We start from the raw sequence: 18,497 nt of genomic DNA, 5'->3' as shown, positions 1-18,497 counted from the left end.
TATATATATATATATATATATATATATATATATATATATATATATATATATATATATATATACACACCCATATACACACATATAAAAAGGCAAAATGTATGGTACATGTAAAACTATTATAAAATACACTTTTCTTTTACGTGGTCTGCAAACTTGTCTCCCTAGAGCCTCCACTCCTATCTTTAGAAATGGAAGTGATAGGCCAGTGAGCACTTCATCACCAGTCATAATTAGCTGGGTGAACAGCTTACAAGGGAATCTACTGCCACGATACTTCAGGGCTCTTGTGATGCCTTTGAGGACTACACTGGTGCCAAAGGTCACCCTGAAAGACAGCCTGATTTTCACTGGGAAGTGAGTATTTATGTTAAGAATGTTTTGATATCAAAATTAAAACAGTTGCCCTCATCCACTTCTTCATGCAGTTTTTTTTGTAGTAATAACTCAAACTGGGAACACAGTTTCATAATAATGATAGTGTAATAGTTTTGGGCTATCTAAGGAGAAAACAAAGGAAAATTTTAACACACAAATGATTTTCTTTACTCAAAAGAAGGCAAACTGTATCACAGTATGATGTTTAAAGAAGTTTTTAGCATAGTCAAAGTAGTGAAATGATCGTTCCATCATATAGTAATGGCAGCTTATATAATACTGACTATAATACACAATTACATATCAAAAATGTAATTTTCTGAACCACAGAAATAAGCATCATATTTATGTTCCAAAGAGATGCATGGATCTCACTTTTATATGTAGTAATGTGTAAAAGATTATACTCAGTAAATTTATCAGAAAAAAACAAATGAAGAATTATTTGTACTATTAAATTGATTAATACATAAAATTAATGTATCAGTAATTTTAAATGAGCTCTTTATTGAAAAGGAAATGAAAAAAACATAATAAAACTAATTATCCAAATGAAGGACCATCATCCTAAAAATTAAACAAATTGATACAAAATGCAAATAGTCTATTCAGTACTTATTATTTTCAGCAAACCTACTATATTAAAGTCTGAATATCATTAGCACTGGAGTTTTCTTTGATTTCTAACTTGTATACGTTTCTTTTGGTCTCAAGGTTATATAAGAAAAAAGAGCTCATACTGATTTTTGTTTTTATTGTGTGTGTGTGTGTGAGTGTGTGTGAGTGTGTGTGTGAGTGTGTGTGTGTGTGTGGTGCCAGGAAATTGAATCTAGAGCTTGGGAAGTACTATATCACTTAGCTAAATTACCAGCCCTTTATTTTTTTTGGAGAAAGGGTCTTGCTAAATTCCTGAAGCTGGCCTCAAACTTGGGATTCTCCTGCTTTCAGTTGCTGTACTCAGCAACCTGGTTTGATATTTATAACTACTGAAGTGATCTGGTAATAAAAATAATTTAAATCAACTGTAAAATTGACACTGTATTGTTCAGTTTGTGAGAAACATTAGGCAAAGGGATTCTACTTAAGCTCACATAATAATCTTGCTTTTTATCCCCTAGGAAATCTACAACTGGAAAGGGTAGCAAATCTTTGGATATTCATGGGTGAAATCACAGTATAAAGAAATTAAATCTACAACCAATCAAATATCCTGTTATACATATATACAGCTGGCCTTTTGCTTGTCTCCTCCCCAAAACATGGGGTTCTGTGAGGGCACTGGCCAAACCTGCTCTGTCCCTTCTGTGACTTTAGCACTAGCAGACAGCCTCACCACAGGAGCTGCTTGAGAACTTAAGAAGGACTGCTGGAATTACTGACTTTGTACACTATCTTCATCCTCAGTCTATTGCCCAACATTTGGATCAAATATGAACATGCAATAACATGGCCAACATATAGTCATATTTAAGAAGGAAAGTGAAAAAAACTGAGCCCTCTTCTCTCACATTTTTCACATACAAATATGAAAAATAGCCCTACATTTAATAGAAAAGGAGAAGAACAGCACCAAGTAGGCCACTCTTCAGAGCTGCAGCTGGCCTTCTGCCCAACAGTCACCTGGCATGAAGTGGGATGTCCTCTTTCAACTTCTCCTTATGGGCCACCTAGACAATACCCACTTTCCAATGCCAACCTGAAGCCCTCACTTATTAGTTCAATCCTGTACCGTTCCATCCACTCCCCACTCCCACTCTGGTGAGTTATCTCAGTGCTCATCACCCGTATGAGTGGTAGGTATTCACTTGAAAATTAACGTTTTGGTTTTGTGAGGACAGCAATATTGGTTCTTTTGGGTGCCTGCCATCTGTGAGGCACTCCATAGACACCACTGAGATCCTTCCTACCAGCTGGCCGGGGAGTAACCCGAATCCCTTTCCTGACATGGACTGCAGGTTCAGGGGTAGCTGAGCTTCTGCAGTTACAAGGTGGCAGTGGGCACTCATGGTCACCTCCTCTCAAAGCTGAGCCCTATCCTGTGACACACCTTAAATAGGAGCACATTTTTTACTCTATTGTATGTTTTTTACTCTGTTGTTATATTTACCATATAAACTTTCAGTGGGGATTTACAAGGAGATTTTTTATATTCTGACACTGAAATAGCCAGATAAAAAGGAGACTTTTTAAAAAATATGGTAAACATGGTAATTACAAAAGTGAACCTCACTTTAAATAATCAGGGCAAATTACTACATTTCAACAGCACTTCCAAGATCTGATGCTTGGGTGACTATCCACTTGCTTGAGTCATGCCAGGGCCAGCTACGGGGGAACTAGGGATGCCCCAGAGCCCATGAAAAGTATAGCAATGAGCCAGTCCGACAGCTGATTACCCTGCCTCCCTTGGAAAGTACAGTCAAGGCTCCGGACCACCATCCCCCAGCTGCAGTCTTTGTGTTTCCTCTGCAAGGTTTGCTCCCCACTTCTAGGGACATGTGAGTAGAAACTTCCTCCTTCCTGTGAGTCCTGTCTGTGTCTGTGTGTCTTACTAGACCTGACTCAAACTAGTCCTGGGAACTCTAAAACAGTAAGTGTGTTTTCATCAGTAAATAACATTAACAACTCCATCAGAGTCCAGTTATAAATCTCCAAAACAAATCCAAGTACCACCCACCCAGGAGAGAGCAATGAAGCACATCGCAGTAATACCTTGGACATCTTTGACTTGGTGTCAGCAATGAGAAATGACATGTTGTTGATTTCATTCTGCACAACGAAGTTCTGCTCCTCTCTCTTGAAATTCTAAGAAGTTGCAAAGGAAATTTCAGTTTTAACTACTTAGAAAAGGAGTGTGTACTTAGAGGTCACACAAGAACCAAAAGTTTCTCAGGAACGGGTATTAATTTATGCACAACCTATCAAGAAAGGAATGAGGGGGCGCAGCTAGGGCTCACAATCAGAGAAGCCACAGACAGCAGGTGTGTCTTAAAGAGGGGCACCCTGGTTCAGAAAGTTTAAGCCACAGGTCAGCCAGTGACAGGATGGGTCCTGCAGCCCAAGTTTCCGTGGTGAGCCGCAGGTACTGCCTCCTGAGGTAAAAGACACATAGCTGCAGCGCAACTTTCTACTCTGTCAGATACTTTTAAAATATCATTACAGTATTTTATTCACTTAAATTGAAAACACAAAAAAATGGCAAAATCATTAAATATTTGGGGATGAACACAACACATACTAATAGGTTTGTATTTTAAATATGTATGTGAGATTAAAAAGCATATTCTGCTTTTTTTCCCTAGGCATCCATCTAAAAACTTGCTGATTTTAAGTTCCAAAATTATGTCTTGCATATAAATTTCAAGAAGCTTCTTTTGTATTTTAGTGATTGATATAGTTGCATATTCTCTATTCCCCAAGGAAAAAAATGTTATATTTATAGCATACTATATTGATGCAGCCACATCCATGTTTATAGCAGCTCAACTCATAATAGGAAGCTATGGAAACAAACTAAGTGTCCTTCAATAAGAATGGATAGAGAGAATGTGGTATACATATACAATGAAATATTAAAATAAAAAATGGCATTTGCTGGTAAATGGGTGGAACTGGAGACTATCATACTAAATGAAATAAACTAATCCCATAAAACCAAAGGCTGAATTGTTTATGGATGCCAACCCAAAACAAAAGAGTTTGGGGAGGGGGATAATAGAAATCTAATGGATTAGACAAAGGAAAATAAAGGGAAGTGAGGGGGGAAGGGAGTAGGAAAGACAGTAGAATTAATTGTGGGTTAACTCCTCATCATGTATAATATCATGAATGGGATTCTAAATAGAATAAGTTATACTCTGTGTATGTATAATCTACCAAAATACATTCTATTGTCATCTATAACTAAAAAGAATAAGTTTTTTAGAAATGCTGTTTTCAGTTTTCTTAAGTGATTTATTCCTGGGAAACTCCTATTTGTCCACTGGGCATCACAGGTGGAGTGACCCAATACAGGAAATGAAAGGTAAAAGACCCCAACCCGTTGCTGCTCTTTGGCAGTTGAAGATGGACTGATTTCTTCTGAAGTTTTCTTTCAGAATCCTGGAATTATCTAACCTAGACCTTTAATATATATATAACATATAATATATATAACATAAGAGGTCACTGGCTTTTACCTAGAGGAACATAAAAAAAATCTAAAATAATTTATTATGACAAGAGAGATGAAGAATTTCAATGTGGAGATACAAATTCACATGTAAGCAGAGACATTATTTCACTTAATATTTCTGTGTGACACATTTTATAAATTTTTATTAAATTTGACAAGGTTCCTCAGATATAAGCAAGAAATAATATTGATTATCCTATTAAGTAGGAATTTTGAAATATTACATGTTCAAAATGATTTGCTCTGTCCAACAATCTGATAATGCAAATTGCAAAGACCCCCTCAGCTGATCAAACAAGCTGAGGTTTTGATTTTACTTTCACTGTCTCCCACTTACAAAGTTTCACAAAATCATAACTGATATGAAAATTCTAGGCATTAGAGTAATTCTGTACCACAACAAATGCCCATATTTATGCTGCTTATTACTGGAAATAATATTATTACTGGAAATAATAAATGCTCTAAAATTCTTTCTATGATTAAGATCTTTTTTTCAGATGTAAAAATCTGAAAAATAATGTAAAAATAGTTCTGTAACATACAAAGTAAAATGAAAATGCACTACAGATGCACTTCAGAAATTCCATCAGCAGGATTCCTGGCAAAGCTTTATATCCAAAGACAAATGATTCTAAAATGTGAGAAAAGCCAAATTCCTACAGAAAAGAGAATGTGATGCGAACAAGGAGAGGAGGCAGCTGGTCCCTGGAGACCAGCCTGTCTTGGCACTCAGACACCAGTACTGCCAGGAGGCAGCGGAGTGCCCAGAGACAGGGAAAACCAAAGGTGAGATGGCACAGCTCCAAGTAATGCCAATCTCACACTCAGATTTAGGAACAAATTTTAAAAATGTTTTTATGCAATGCCATTAAAAATCTGTTAATTTTCAAAGATAAATTTCAAAGATCAAAAGTAGGCTATGTTCCCTCAAGGTCCGAAAGGGCACCTCCCCTCTCTCCCCAGCTGTCCAATGAATCCTAGAGTGTAAGTTTGAGAAAAAGCCCCCCAGATATTTCCCGAGGGGCTGGTTTATGTTTATAGAGCCCCTACACCTCTAGTAGTAGATATTGTCTGTCGACAGCATCACACTTACATGGGACTTGGACCAATAGATGAAGACTTCGGCCACCATGCGGAAAAGCTCCTCTGCTTCTGGGTTGGGCTCCTTCAGCCACTTGGCCCTGGATCACACAATACATGCAGTGGCTTTTCAGTTACTCTTCAAGTTATTTTTTTAAAAAAATTATCCTCCCTCCCATAAATATGTTGACCACAGAGCTCAGGAAATCTCAAGTACAGTTGTGACTTTTAAAAATATGTAAATGAGTGTCCAACTGCCAATTTTCACATACAAAAGGCAGAAAACTTCAAAGTAGGATTTCTGATCTTAAATTTCAGATGCCTGGTGAAGATTAACCTACCTATAAACATTCAATTATGCTACAACCATGAGGTAACACCTGGCCAAGCAGTTAGTAGAGAAACAGCTCATAGGATCTGTGAGTAGAGGGGTTGTCAACAGATTGGGGAAATGGCTACTTTTGATGAGTGTACCTGTTATAGTCCACAAATCTAATCAAGAGAGGGTAGAAGGCATAGAGGTCTCTGGCCAGTGTGGTGAACTCATCTAGGACGAGAAGCTCGGCCTCCGACATGTCCCCTCTGGCCTCAGCTTTCAGGTGGTCTTCCTCAGACACCACCATGGCAGCCTTTTTCTTGAGTTTCTCCATCAGTGGTAAGAAATGAGTTTTTAAGAGCTGAGGTTTCACTTTATTGATAATCGGCTGGGAAAACACTGTGAAGACAGACATCAGGATTCTGCTTTGTACAAACATTCATTCACATGAGGACAGGTGGTTATGACAACTGAGAACAACCGAACTTTCTTCTCTCCCAGAACCTGGCTTCTGACAATCAGAGTCCAGGTCCCAGCCTTTCTTCTAGTTCAAAGCCTACCTGCATAGTTAGTGTTCAAAAATGATTACCGGGAGGCTGAGACAGGAGGATCACTAGTTCAAAACCAGCCTCAGCCACTTAGCAAGGCCCTAGGCAACTGAGGAAGACCCTGTCTCTAAACAAAATATAAAAATGAGCTAGGGATGTAGCTCAACGGTTGAGCACCTCTGGGTTCAATCCCTGGTACAAAAACTAATAATAATTACTGAGTTAAATTCAATGTTCTTCCTTATTTCTAAAAAATATTGACAGCTAATTCTGAACAGTAAAATATCTCCCTTACTTTGGAAATTAATTATTTCCACACAAACAAGTTCAAAAATGAAAAAGGTTTCTGCAGCCCTTTCTTTAAGAGAGATACCCTCCACTGTGTAGTTATAAGGTTGCACAGATTTTTCTAATTTTATCACATGTTCGCCTATGGAAGGGTTAAACTACACAAAACAATGCTCTCTTATTTAGAAGCACTTGGAGTTAATAACAGTTCCAAACTTGAACAGGTCATTATTAAAAGGAATTTTTCCCCAAATGTAATATATACATTGGGTATGTTTATTAAGAAAAGTTAGAATCAACCACAATCACCTGTTTAAGTCAATAAGGCACTGGTGTGTGCCCCTGGTGTTTTCATCAATGAACAAATTCATAAATGTGTATTACATCTATTTTATTCTGAATTCATTTTTTAACAACTCTTCTTTTTACCCTCCGTGACATCATGGACATTTCCTAAGCTATATAACACTGGCGAAACCTGAATTTTTAAAGATGCTATAATGTTTTGGTATGAAAGCATACATAAACTTTTTAACCACACTCTGGTCATTGGGTAGATTACTTTCAGTATAAATATTGCAATGATAGATAAACTGTAAATACTCGACATCATTTGGTTTACTTGCCCTGTTCCCTTTGGATATGATTGAAGTGAGTTGATTAAAAATCCAGTTTTATCTTTGTCTGCCTAATCATTACCTACTGAGTAGCAAAATCAATATTTAGTGTGCTTATTGGTTAACCTTATGGAAATTGACAAATCAGAAAAACTTTAATAACTGTGGAAAGTTACCCAATGTCTGATTATGTCCATTTTAAAGAAGAGCAGGACAGAAACAATATTTCCAAGCATAGAAAAAACAGCAGTAAGTATTATAACAGGAATATTTCAGTCTTCTGTAGTTCAAATCTCCTTGGAAATGAAACAGTTTAGGGATATATTCTTCCCTTTTCTTACCTGCTAACCTCTTCATCCAGGCCCCCTCGTCAATCCCCAGGTTGTTATAGATAATCTTCAGGATGTTCCCCAGGAGCGTGTTCATGTGCTCCGAGCTCAGGGCCGTGCAGCAGGTCTCTGCCCTCTCGGGGTTGCTCTCAGGCCCATGCTCCCACCAGCGCGACATGTAGCTGCACAGCATGGGCAGCACCACCTCCATCACGTGGGGCATCTGTGTGTAGCGGATGCCAGACTCGGCCAGCTCCACGATTTCTTCCATGAGTCTCTCTAGAGATGGGATATTTGGACAAACGTCTTCCACACTGGCTGGCAAACTGAGTGCTAGGGAAACACACAGAGAAATGGTTGGTGATAAAAGAACTGACAAGATGAGGGTGGCTTCCATTCTTTGCCATCAACATGATCAACGCAGCAACCATCCCTGTGGGGCGTCAGCTCAGCAAGCCTTGGGATCCTTCCTCTGGCTCCTCCTCCCCCCATGGCAGCCAGGTCAGGGCTGCTCTTTTCCCCAACACAACCCCCTCTAGGTCAGCACACAGCTGCTCCTCTTTCTTCAGGGCAAATAAGGAGCACAAATGCCTCTTCCTCCAGCCTCCTGTTCCCAGGCCCACCAGCTGCCCGCATCTGGTCCCACGTGCTCCACCATTCCCCATTTTCAGAGGAAGAGTTTTGTGGTCCCAGGTCTTGGTTCTTCCAGCATCCTGGATGCCCTTCCCACCTCAGGGCCCTTGCTCAAGACTCCTCCCCAGAAGTCTCCAGAGGTTCAAATCCAAACTCTATTTTCCTAAGACCCCTCTTCCTTAATGGCAATGGACCCAGACTCTCCTGAATTGTGCCAGTGGAACCCTCACTCTCTTCTCCTTGCTGAAGTCTCACATGGTGGTTTCTTTGCCATCTACCTTGGGCTTTCTTCTGTTTTTCAGTTTGCATGTCTGTCTAGGTACTTCCTGGCACTCCTGTGGGCCTCTGCTGCAAGTTCATAAGTCTCAGTGCCAGATTTCTTGATTTTTTTTTTCCTGGAAGTCTCAAAAGCAGCCAAACCAAACTGGTTTTAAATCTAAACTCTTCCTTTCCTCTTCATGTGTTGTAGTTTGGATATCAGGCATCACACAAATGCTCATGTCAGACAGTGCAGGAAAGTTCAGAGGTGAAATGATTAGACACTGAGAGCTGTGACCTAACGAGTGGATTATCCATTGGGTGGATTATTTGTTTGAATGGGTGGTAACTGTAGGCAGGTGTGTCACTGGGGGCATTCTATCTTGTCCCTGGTTTCCCTCTCTTCCTCTGCCCCCACCTCTCTTTCCTGGCTGTCATGAGGTGAGCAGCTTCCTCTGCCATGTCCTCGCCTCATGATGCTCTGCCTCTCCTCAGGCCCAGGACAATGGAGTAGGCTGACCATGGACTGAACCCTGGAAGCCATGAGCCAAAATAAATGTTTCCTCCTCTGCGTTGTGAACGTCAGATATTTTGGTCAAAAGCGACTACCTCACCAACCTGCCTCTTGAATATGCACTAACGCCATCGAACCAGCCAGCCAAGCTGCAAACCTGGGAGAACCTCCACGTGACAAGAGCCCCTGGTCTCACACCCGAAAGGACCCTACCTACAGGCAATCCCCCAAGACCTTCTTCCTCATCTACTCCGTCCAGGGGCCTTGCTTGACGGCCTTGCCTCTGGACCAGCCCTGTGGCTCTCTGACAGCTGCTCTTGGTGTCCATCCTACTGCTGTCAGGATGGATTTCAAAGTGCAAATCTATTCGTGCTACTCCATTTTCAAGGACAGTAAAAGACTGAGGTTGGAGGATAGTCCACTCCCCTTTCCTGACAAAAAGCCTGCCTGCTTCTTCCTGGGTTCTCTCTCTTCCTTCACCCTCACCCTTTCTCTCCTGGAATCTCTCTCCAGCCAGGTCAAAATGCTTGCGGTTTCCCCCGTGTAACAGAGTTTTGGTCTCCCCAATTTTAAGACTCATCCTGAATCTGCTGTGTGATGCTTTCCCAGCTGTTCTCAACTAAAACTGCTTTTCTGTGTCCCCAGGGCTATTTATTCCCAATTCTATCACACTTACCACTCTCTCCCCCCCTACTGCAAAGAGAAACTCCCCAGGGAAAGAATCAAATCTCATTGATCTTTCTATCTCATCTCCTCCACCCACCCCCATGCACATCACAAAATTCTTGTCCACTAGCTGACTAAAAGTTGAATTAAATCATTAAATTCAATTCCTTTGCCTTGTTATGCAGATGATTTGTTACAGAAACTAAGCAAATGAATTACCTGCTTTGTATATTTCTTATCTGTAAAGAGATAATAAATTGTTTCATGCTTGATTCATAGCAAAAGTGTTAAGGAATTAAAAAGCCCTAATGAGACAACTTTTTATGTGTTTACACTGAGGATTAATTAACCATTTTTCACTAATTACAAATGTATTATAGAAATTATGTGGAAAAGTATTACTAAGGCACATTTAAATATTTGTCTTTAGCTTCACCTGCTACTATATTCATCACTATAATAATAATTTAAAAATCATACAATACATTAAAAGGTACTTTATTTGATGAGATCCACTATAAAATCAGTATAACTAGCCAACAGCTCCCATTAACACACATCAGTTACACAGAAACTAGCCCATGAAGAAAAAGATGTGCATTTGAGAACTCTTTAGGGCTATTAAGCAACCAGATACCAGAGATTTTATCAGAGGAAATCAACCAGAAGACGATCCTATGAGGGGTCACATGTGTAATGTTCGGGGTTTGGGAATTGTGCTTTGAATGGTTAAGGCACTGACTCGAATATATAGTATCCACTTTTATTTAAAGCTTGTCCAACTCAATTCAAAAGCTAGTTAATAATTCTAATTAGATTCCAAAGACCAATCACTGACATCCTCAGCAACAGTCACTGAAGGCTTTCTATGGGTAAATCACCATATCTTCCCAAAGGGAAGGCAGCGATGAAGCAAGGGACACTTGTGTGGACATCAAGTATACGTGGATACTTAGGCAAATTCAAGATGTTGACCAAGGGTCTTCAATTGATGTTTTTTAGCTTTTTTTTTTTTTATTAGCTACACATGACCATGTTTTTTAGCTTTTTTAATGATAAAAGTTAAACTAAACTATCTGAAAAACCCATATGAAATAAAATGAGGTCGACATATCTGGGGGGTGAAGAACAGTGAAAGGCACGAATTCACAGATGGGATGAGCAAGGAGGCCCTGATGAATGACTGCAAGGGACACCTGAACTGGAAAACAGACCCAATTCTTTTTTCCATATTTGCTGATCACTTGGTCTTATTCTTGAGGGTATTGATTTTTCTGAGACTCATTTACTTGGGAACAAACATATTTTGTTTCAGGAACATGAGGGAAACAGTATACAACATAAAAAAAAAACCCACAATGCCAACTACCAGCCCTTCAGAAACAAGAGCCATGGAGACCCTTGACCGAAATCACCCTGGGAAAACCACTTTAGGAAAACACAACACATGATGTCATGTTCTGCTTCTGCTCTCAAGCACTGTGCACGCCCTGCCTTACCTGCTCTCTCTCGGGAAGACTTGGTGTTGTAGATGGAGTAAGGATTGTGCTTGTCAAGATGTGTTTCCAAAAATGCAACAGGAAAGGCACCTGCGAAGGCCGCCAGGCACTCTCCCAGGGCAGAACGCTGCCTGCAGGTGGAAAATGCTTATTTTTTTATGTCTTCCATGTGAATGGCTGAAGAAGTCACATGAACATTAGCCTTGGCAAATCCAACCTACCAGAGGGACACTAGGATTGCTACTTAATAAGATGAATCCCCACATCCAATTTCTTTAATGTGAAACATCACGTGTTCAAAAGCAAAATCCCTGCAAATTAATAAAAGCTAAACTATGTGTTAGCAAAAAAGAATTTAAAAAGAGGGAAGGCCAGAAGATTAAAAAAAAAAAAACACACACACACATACACAAAACAAAACAAGAAAAGCTGTCACTTCCCCTTCAACTTTGAACATTTTCCTCCCTCCTTCCTTTCCTTCCTTCAAGAATGATCTATTGAACCCAGCATGGTAGCCACACCTATAATCCCAGAAATTTAGGAGACTGAGGTAGGAGGATAACAAGTGAGAGGTCAGCCTCAGCAACTTAGTGAGAACTTGTCTCAAAATAAAAAATAAAAGGGGTTGAAGATGTAGCTCAGTGATAGAGTGCCCCTGGGTTCAATCCCCAGTACCTTAAAATAAAATGACTTACTAACAAAGAATTCTTGCTAGGTGAATAACTGGATTCAGGACAAATTAAAAACTAAGCACTAACACAATAATGCATTCCCTGCAAATTTATTACACAAAAGCAATGCTAAGACATACTAAATGCTAAAAAGTATTGATAACATGTAAAACTGATTTATCATTTACAAGGGAAGGAAGTTAAAAAATCACACTATAATCAATCAATTTGGGACAGGCCAGGATTCAATGTGTTCCCCTGCCAATGATATAAATTCTTTCTCTGTTGGTAATCAACTTAATCCAAGGCTTTCCTGGCACATTAACTTGTTTATTAAATAAAGGATAATAAGAGAAATAGTTTAACATATTATGATCTACATAAAAGATTTTACATAAATACATTAAAGCTGATAAAATTGATCTAATTGAAGAACCACTGCATAATTCTCTTAGCAGCCAAGTTTAAATTCTTCACAGAAAAAAAATACCATATAATGATGTGTTCCTTGAAGACACACTATGCTCTGAGAACAGTGTCCTCAGGTGACTTTGTGAGCATAGTGTGTTCTCAAGTTTCCAGAGTAAGTTGTTTAACATTGTCAAATGCTGTAGATAGGTGAAGTAAGACCTGAAATTTAAACTTCAGTAAGAAATAAATGTCCGTGGACTAGAGAAGAAAAATAGAGTAGGCTAAATAAGACATTGTGATAGGTTTAAAACTGAATGATGTAAAGCCTCCTAAAATTAATCAATAATTAATTATAGCACATTTTTCTTTTCATCAATCTTGACAAAATAATTTGAAAGTTCATTTTCAAGAATAAACCTATGAGACTAGCCACTGAGATTCTAAAGTGAAAGAAACGTTAGTGAAAGGATACTCATTTGACAACCAAACATTAAAACTTACAAAGCTATACTAACTAAGGTGAATTACATAGAAATAGGCAATTAGATCAGTGGACAAAAGTAATGGAGTTCACTCTGATGTTTTAAAAATTTTAGGTGCTTTTTGAATTAAACTATTTTCATGCAGTTTTTATGCTTAAAAATATTTTAGACTAAGGAAGCTTTACAAATTATTGAAGTAATGCACTATTTTTGATATGTAAGTTATTTCTCTTTTCCATTAACAAAAAAAAAATCTAGACCTCTTCTCATAGATTCCTGTGTTTATACTTATTTCCATTAACTCTGGTGCCAGGACTCCAAGTTCTAGGGGTAAGCCATGCACATCTGAAATGATTATGATACCTGTCTTTGCACAGGATTGACTCACTTTACCCTCTCAAGTTTTGTAATCAGATTATAAATCTTATTTCCAACTATCTTTTTCTTCTGTTTACAAATATAGCAGTTACAATATGGGATCCCATTTTTATTCTCAAGTGCCTCCCCTCATTACAAGCTGTTCACTCTTGTTCACGTTTCATTTGCCACTTGTGTTCAGGTGCGCAAACTGCCTTTTCTCCTGATGTGTTTCTCTTGCTGATTTGTAATAACCCTTTTCTTAAATGGTTAACCTTGTGCCTGTTATCTCTCCTGTTTTTATACTTTTTTTTTTTTAGAGAGAGAGAGAGAGAAAGAATTTTCTTTTTTTTTTAATTAGTTGTTCAAAACATTACAAAATTCTTGGCATATCATATTTCATACATTTGATTCAAGCAGATTACGAACTCCCATTTTTACCCTATATACATATTGCAGATTCACATCGGTTACACATCCACTTTTTACCTACTGCCATACTAGTGTATGTTGTATTCTGCTGCCTTTCCTATCCTCTACTATCCCCCCTCCCTTCCCCTTCCCTCCCCCGCTCTCCTCCCCTCCCATCTTCTCTCTCTACCCCATCTACTGTAATTCATTTCTCTCTCTTGTTTTTTCCCCTTTCCCCTCACTTCCTCTTATATGTAATTTTGTATAACAATGAGGGTCTCCTTCCTTTACCATGCAATTTACCTTCTCTCTCTCTTTCCCTCCCCCCTCTCATCCCTGTTTAGTGGTGATCTTCTTCTCATGCTCTTCCTCTCTATTCTGTTCTTAGTTGCTCTCCTTATATCAAAGATGACATTTGGCATTTGTTTTTTAGGGATTGGCTAGCTTCACTTAGCATAATCTGCTCTAGTGCCATCCACTTCCCTGCAAATTCCATGATTTTGTCATTTTTTAGTGCAGAGTAATACTCCATTGTGTATAAATGCCACATTTTTTTTTTTATCCATTCATCTATTGAAGGGCATCTAGGTTGGTTCCACAGTCTAGCTATTGTGAATTGTGCTGCTATGAACAAATGTTGTAGCAGTGTCCCTACAGTACGCTCTTTTAAGGTCTTTAGGGAATAGTCCAAGAAGGGGAATAGCTGGGTCAAATGGTGGTTCCATTCCCAGCTTTCCAAGGAATCTCCATACTGCTTTCCAAATTGGCCGCACCAATTTGCAGTCCCACCAGCAATGTACAAGTGTACCCTTTTCCCCACATCCTCGTCAGCACTTGTTGTTGTTTGACTTCATAATGGCTGCCAATCTTAATGGAGTGAGATGGTATCTTAGGGTGGTTTTGATTTGCATTTCTCTGAGTGCTAGAGATGGTGAGCATTTTTTCATGTACTTGTTGATTGATTGTATGTCCTCCTCTGAGAAGTATCTGTTCAGGTCCTTCGCCCATTCATTGATTGGGTTATTTGTTATCTTATTGTTTAATTTTTTGAGTTGTTTGTATACTCTGGATATTAGGGCTCTATCTGAAGTGTGAGGAGTAAAAATTTGTTCCCAGGATGTAGGCTCCCTATTTACCTCTCTTATTGTTTCTCTTGCTGAGAAAAAACTTTTTAGTTTGAGTAAGTCCCATTTGTTGATTCTTGTTATTAACTCTTTTGCTATGGGTGTCCTATTAAGAAATTTGGAGCCCGACCCCACAATATGTAGATTGGAGCCAACTCTTTCTTCTATCAGACGCAGAGTCTCTGATTTGATATCAAGCTCCTTGATCCATTTTGAGTTAACTTTTGTGCATGGCGAGAGAAGGGGACTCAGTTTCATTTTGTTGCATATGGATTTTCAGTTTTCCCAGCACCATTTGTTGAAGATGCTATCCTTCCTCCATTGCATGCTTTTAGCCCCTTTATCAAATATAAGATAGTTGTAATTTTGTGGATGGGTCTCTGTGTCCTCTATTCTGTACCATTGGTCCACCCACCTGTTTTGGTACCAGTACCATGCTGTTTTTGTTACTATTGCTCTGTAGTATAGTTTGAAGTCTGGTATCACTGTACCGCCAGTTTCACACTTCCTGCTTAGAGTTGTTTTTGCTATTCTGGGTCTTTTGTTTTTCCATATGAATTTCATGATTGCTTTATCTATTTCTACAAGAAATGCCGTTGGGATTTTGATTGGCATTGCATTGAACCTATAGAGAACTTTTGGTAATATCGCCATTTTGATGATGTTAGTTCTGCCTATCCATGAACAGGGTATATTTTTCCATCTTCTACGATCTTCTTCTATTTCTCTCTTTAGGGTTCTGTAGTTTTCATTGTATAAGTCTTTCACCTCTTTTGTTAGGTTGATTCCCAAGTATTTTATTATTTTTTTTTTTGAGGATATTGTGAATGGAGTGGTTGTCCTCATTTCCATTTCAGAAGATTTGTCGCTGATATACAGGAATGCCTTGGATTTATGCGTGTAAATTTTATATCCTGCCACTTTGCTGAATTCATTTATTAGCTCTAATACTTTCTTTGTAGACCCTTTTGGGTCTGCTAGGTATAGAATCATGTTTTCCGCAAATAGTGATAATTTAAGTTCTTCTTTTCCTATTTTTATGCCTTTAATTTCTTTCGTCTTTTTAATATTTATTTTTTAGTTTTAAGCAGACACAACATCTTTGTTTGTATGTGGTGCTGAGGATCGAACCCGGGCCGCACGCATGCCAGGCGAGCACGCTACCACTTGAGCCACATCCTCAGCCCTGTTTTTATACTTTTTAACATTGTTCTTGTTTTTATCATTCTCATTTATGAAACACAATGCACCAAGAGTACCTAATGACATGGGAATTTTGACATTTTACAGAATCAAGTCTATCAATTATTTCATATACAGCCTCTCTCAGTTTTATGATTTAAAATGTTTGCACTCTCTTTGTAGCAAGTAAAAATGCAATTATCTATTCTAGTTGTTTCCTGATCCCAGTTTAGCTTTAGTGTTTCAAGCCTGTGTTCCCTCATTCAATATTAACCAAATGCCAGCTACCCAGATGCTGGGACGCAGCAGTGAACACAACTGTCAGCTAACACCACAGATCTTGGCATCTGATAGGGAAAACAAGAACTAACAAGTAAACTGGTAATGTAATACTGGCTGGGTGTAATCTGCCCTCTGAGTACGCCCACAATGTGGAGAACCAGGGAATCAAGATGCATCTGTTAGAAAGTGACTTTTAAGCTCATAACTAATAAAAAATATTAATTTGGGGAGGCTTTACATCATTCAGTTTTAAACCTATCACAATGTCTTAGCCTACTCTGTTTTTCTTATCTAGTCCATGGACATTTCTTACCAAAGTTGGTGTTTTGTTTTTTTTTAATATTTATTTTTTAGCTGTAGTTGTCAATACCTTTATCTTTTTATTTATTTTTATGTGGTGCTGAGGATCGAACCCAGGGCCTCACAAGTGCTAGGCGAGCGCTCTACCGCTAAGCCCCAGCCCCAGCCCTCTTACCAAAGTTTAAATTCAGTTCTTTCTTTACCTGTCAGCATTTGACAATGTTAAACAACTTCCTCTGGAAACTTGAGAACATACAAAATAAAACTGGTTTTATAAACTGCCTATATTTAGGCCACTATGTATTTCTGATACACAGTGAGAAAGTGCACTAGCAGATTCTTACATAAGCCTCAGAAGCACTCTGTTTAAACTTTATGTTAAAAATGGTCTTTGCCATTATTGCTTTACTTTTTTGCCTAACTCTACTGTCCTTTATTAGATCAATTCTTATTTAGCTTAAAGATTGTCTAATAACTCTCAAGGAATTTATGACAGTCTAGTCAAGTGCATAAGAAAGGAAAAAGTTATAAAATGAAATATCCTAAAATCAAACAGCTATTATTAAAAAGTTAAATTTTAAAATTCTTAAATTCTTACCTTTCCACATAAATACTCTTGCTGGTTCCCAGAGCATATAAGCTAGTTAGAATTCTATAACAAGACACCTGCACATCTTCCACTAAGGGAAAAGAGAATCACACTTCACCAACAAAACATTTACACATTGTTCTGAGAAAGTTCAGGCTAAAATCCCTATTTAAGACATTCTAATATTTTTTAACATTTAGAAGAACAAAATAAGAACGGATTTATAAAAATGAAAAATAAAACTTTTTTCTCAGAGTTGCTTTTTTGTTGTTGTTGTTGTTGTTGTTTTTTAAGGGAAATGAAAATATTCTCAAGAACACAATGCAATTACCCAGAATATTCTCAGAAGCATTTTGTAATTTTTCTCTGGGTATAAGAATAAAGGATTTCTCTAAGAATAAAATTAACCCTAAGAATATCTGGAAGGACAGGGGATATAGGTAGAATTTGACACTTGTTTCAAAAGTACATAAAGTCTATATCTTTTACCATGCTCTTAAATGACTGACAAGGAGAATATTGGAGGGAACTGACTATTATTTCCCAAATTACTTGATATTTAAGGCATAAGTATGTCAGTCTGGTATTTTCTAATGCTAGAAAAGCAAAAGAAACCTTATAGATGATCTATTATCCCATAAGACAAGTTTAAAAGGCAAAGGAGTCTAAGAACTGTGACTTCCTAGTTCAGACCCTGCTACTGTTCCCAGTGGGTGCAACGAAGCCTGAAGACTCAATCCCTGTCTTAGGGCTGCTTGCCCCGGCACACTGCTCTGCCAACAGTGTCCTACTGGTTAAGATCAAGATTGTGCAGCAGGTCCCTGCAGCAGCCCCTGAATAACTGGTTTTTACACAACATTGCCATGGTCTGAGGAAGCTCCACGAAGAGTAGGTGCAGGTGGCTGTGCTCCTCGGGGCTCCCTCTTGTCCCATGTTCACAGCATCAGAGCAGGAAGTTAGGTCAGCTCGCATGCTATTTTTTTCCACTTACTCTTGGGAATTCTGTGAATTTTTTAAAACTACAAATTATAGCCAAAACCATCTGATTAAATCCCTCATAAATACTGACCAAAACCTAAAAATCAAAGTTGAGTCCCCTTAGTGCTGTAATAATTTAGACAGGCTTGGTTTCAGTAGCTTCACGTGTGTTGGTAGTGCAGCCTGTGGCAACACTCCATGTCTACACAGAATCAATTCAAAAGCAGTTAATGTGGCATGTCATATGGTCCAACTGCACTAGAAAATTAACATTTAGAGAGGCAAGGCAGAAATAGAATTTGGAATCTTGTGTTTCAACAATGTAGACACTACTGTTCCTAACCAATACTATACTGGTCCTCTCTGCAAACCCATGTGATCCAGAGTTCTACCACTATAAAAATGGTTCC

General features: G+C 38.5%; 1 protein-coding gene across 1 annotated transcript in view; it reads right to left on the bottom strand.

The window, feature by feature from the left end:
• Ryr2 (ryanodine receptor 2) overlaps positions 1–18,497 on the bottom strand; it is a 437,587-nt gene that overhangs the window by 87,552 nt on the left and 331,538 nt on the right. Inside the window, exons 68-73 of the mRNA XM_048800411.1 lie at positions 17,119–17,200; positions 11,301–11,431; positions 7,743–8,063; positions 6,107–6,347; positions 5,646–5,733; positions 3,088–3,180 (exon numbers count right to left, since the gene is read on the bottom strand). Of these exons, the coding sequence (XP_048656368.1) occupies positions 3,088–3,180; positions 5,646–5,733; positions 6,107–6,347; positions 7,743–8,063; positions 11,301–11,431; positions 17,119–17,200 (956 nt within the window). The remainder of the gene's footprint in view (positions 1–3,087; positions 3,181–5,645; positions 5,734–6,106; positions 6,348–7,742; positions 8,064–11,300; positions 11,432–17,118; positions 17,201–18,497) is intronic.

This window comes from Marmota marmota, unplaced genomic scaffold, assembly GCF_001458135.2.
Source record: "Marmota marmota marmota unplaced genomic scaffold, marMar, whole genome shotgun sequence".
In the NCBI taxonomy this organism is placed as follows: domain Eukaryota; kingdom Metazoa; phylum Chordata; class Mammalia; order Rodentia; family Sciuridae; genus Marmota; species Marmota marmota.
Note: the sequence above shows the minus strand (reverse complement) of the source record. Positions and strands in the feature narration are given on the sequence as shown.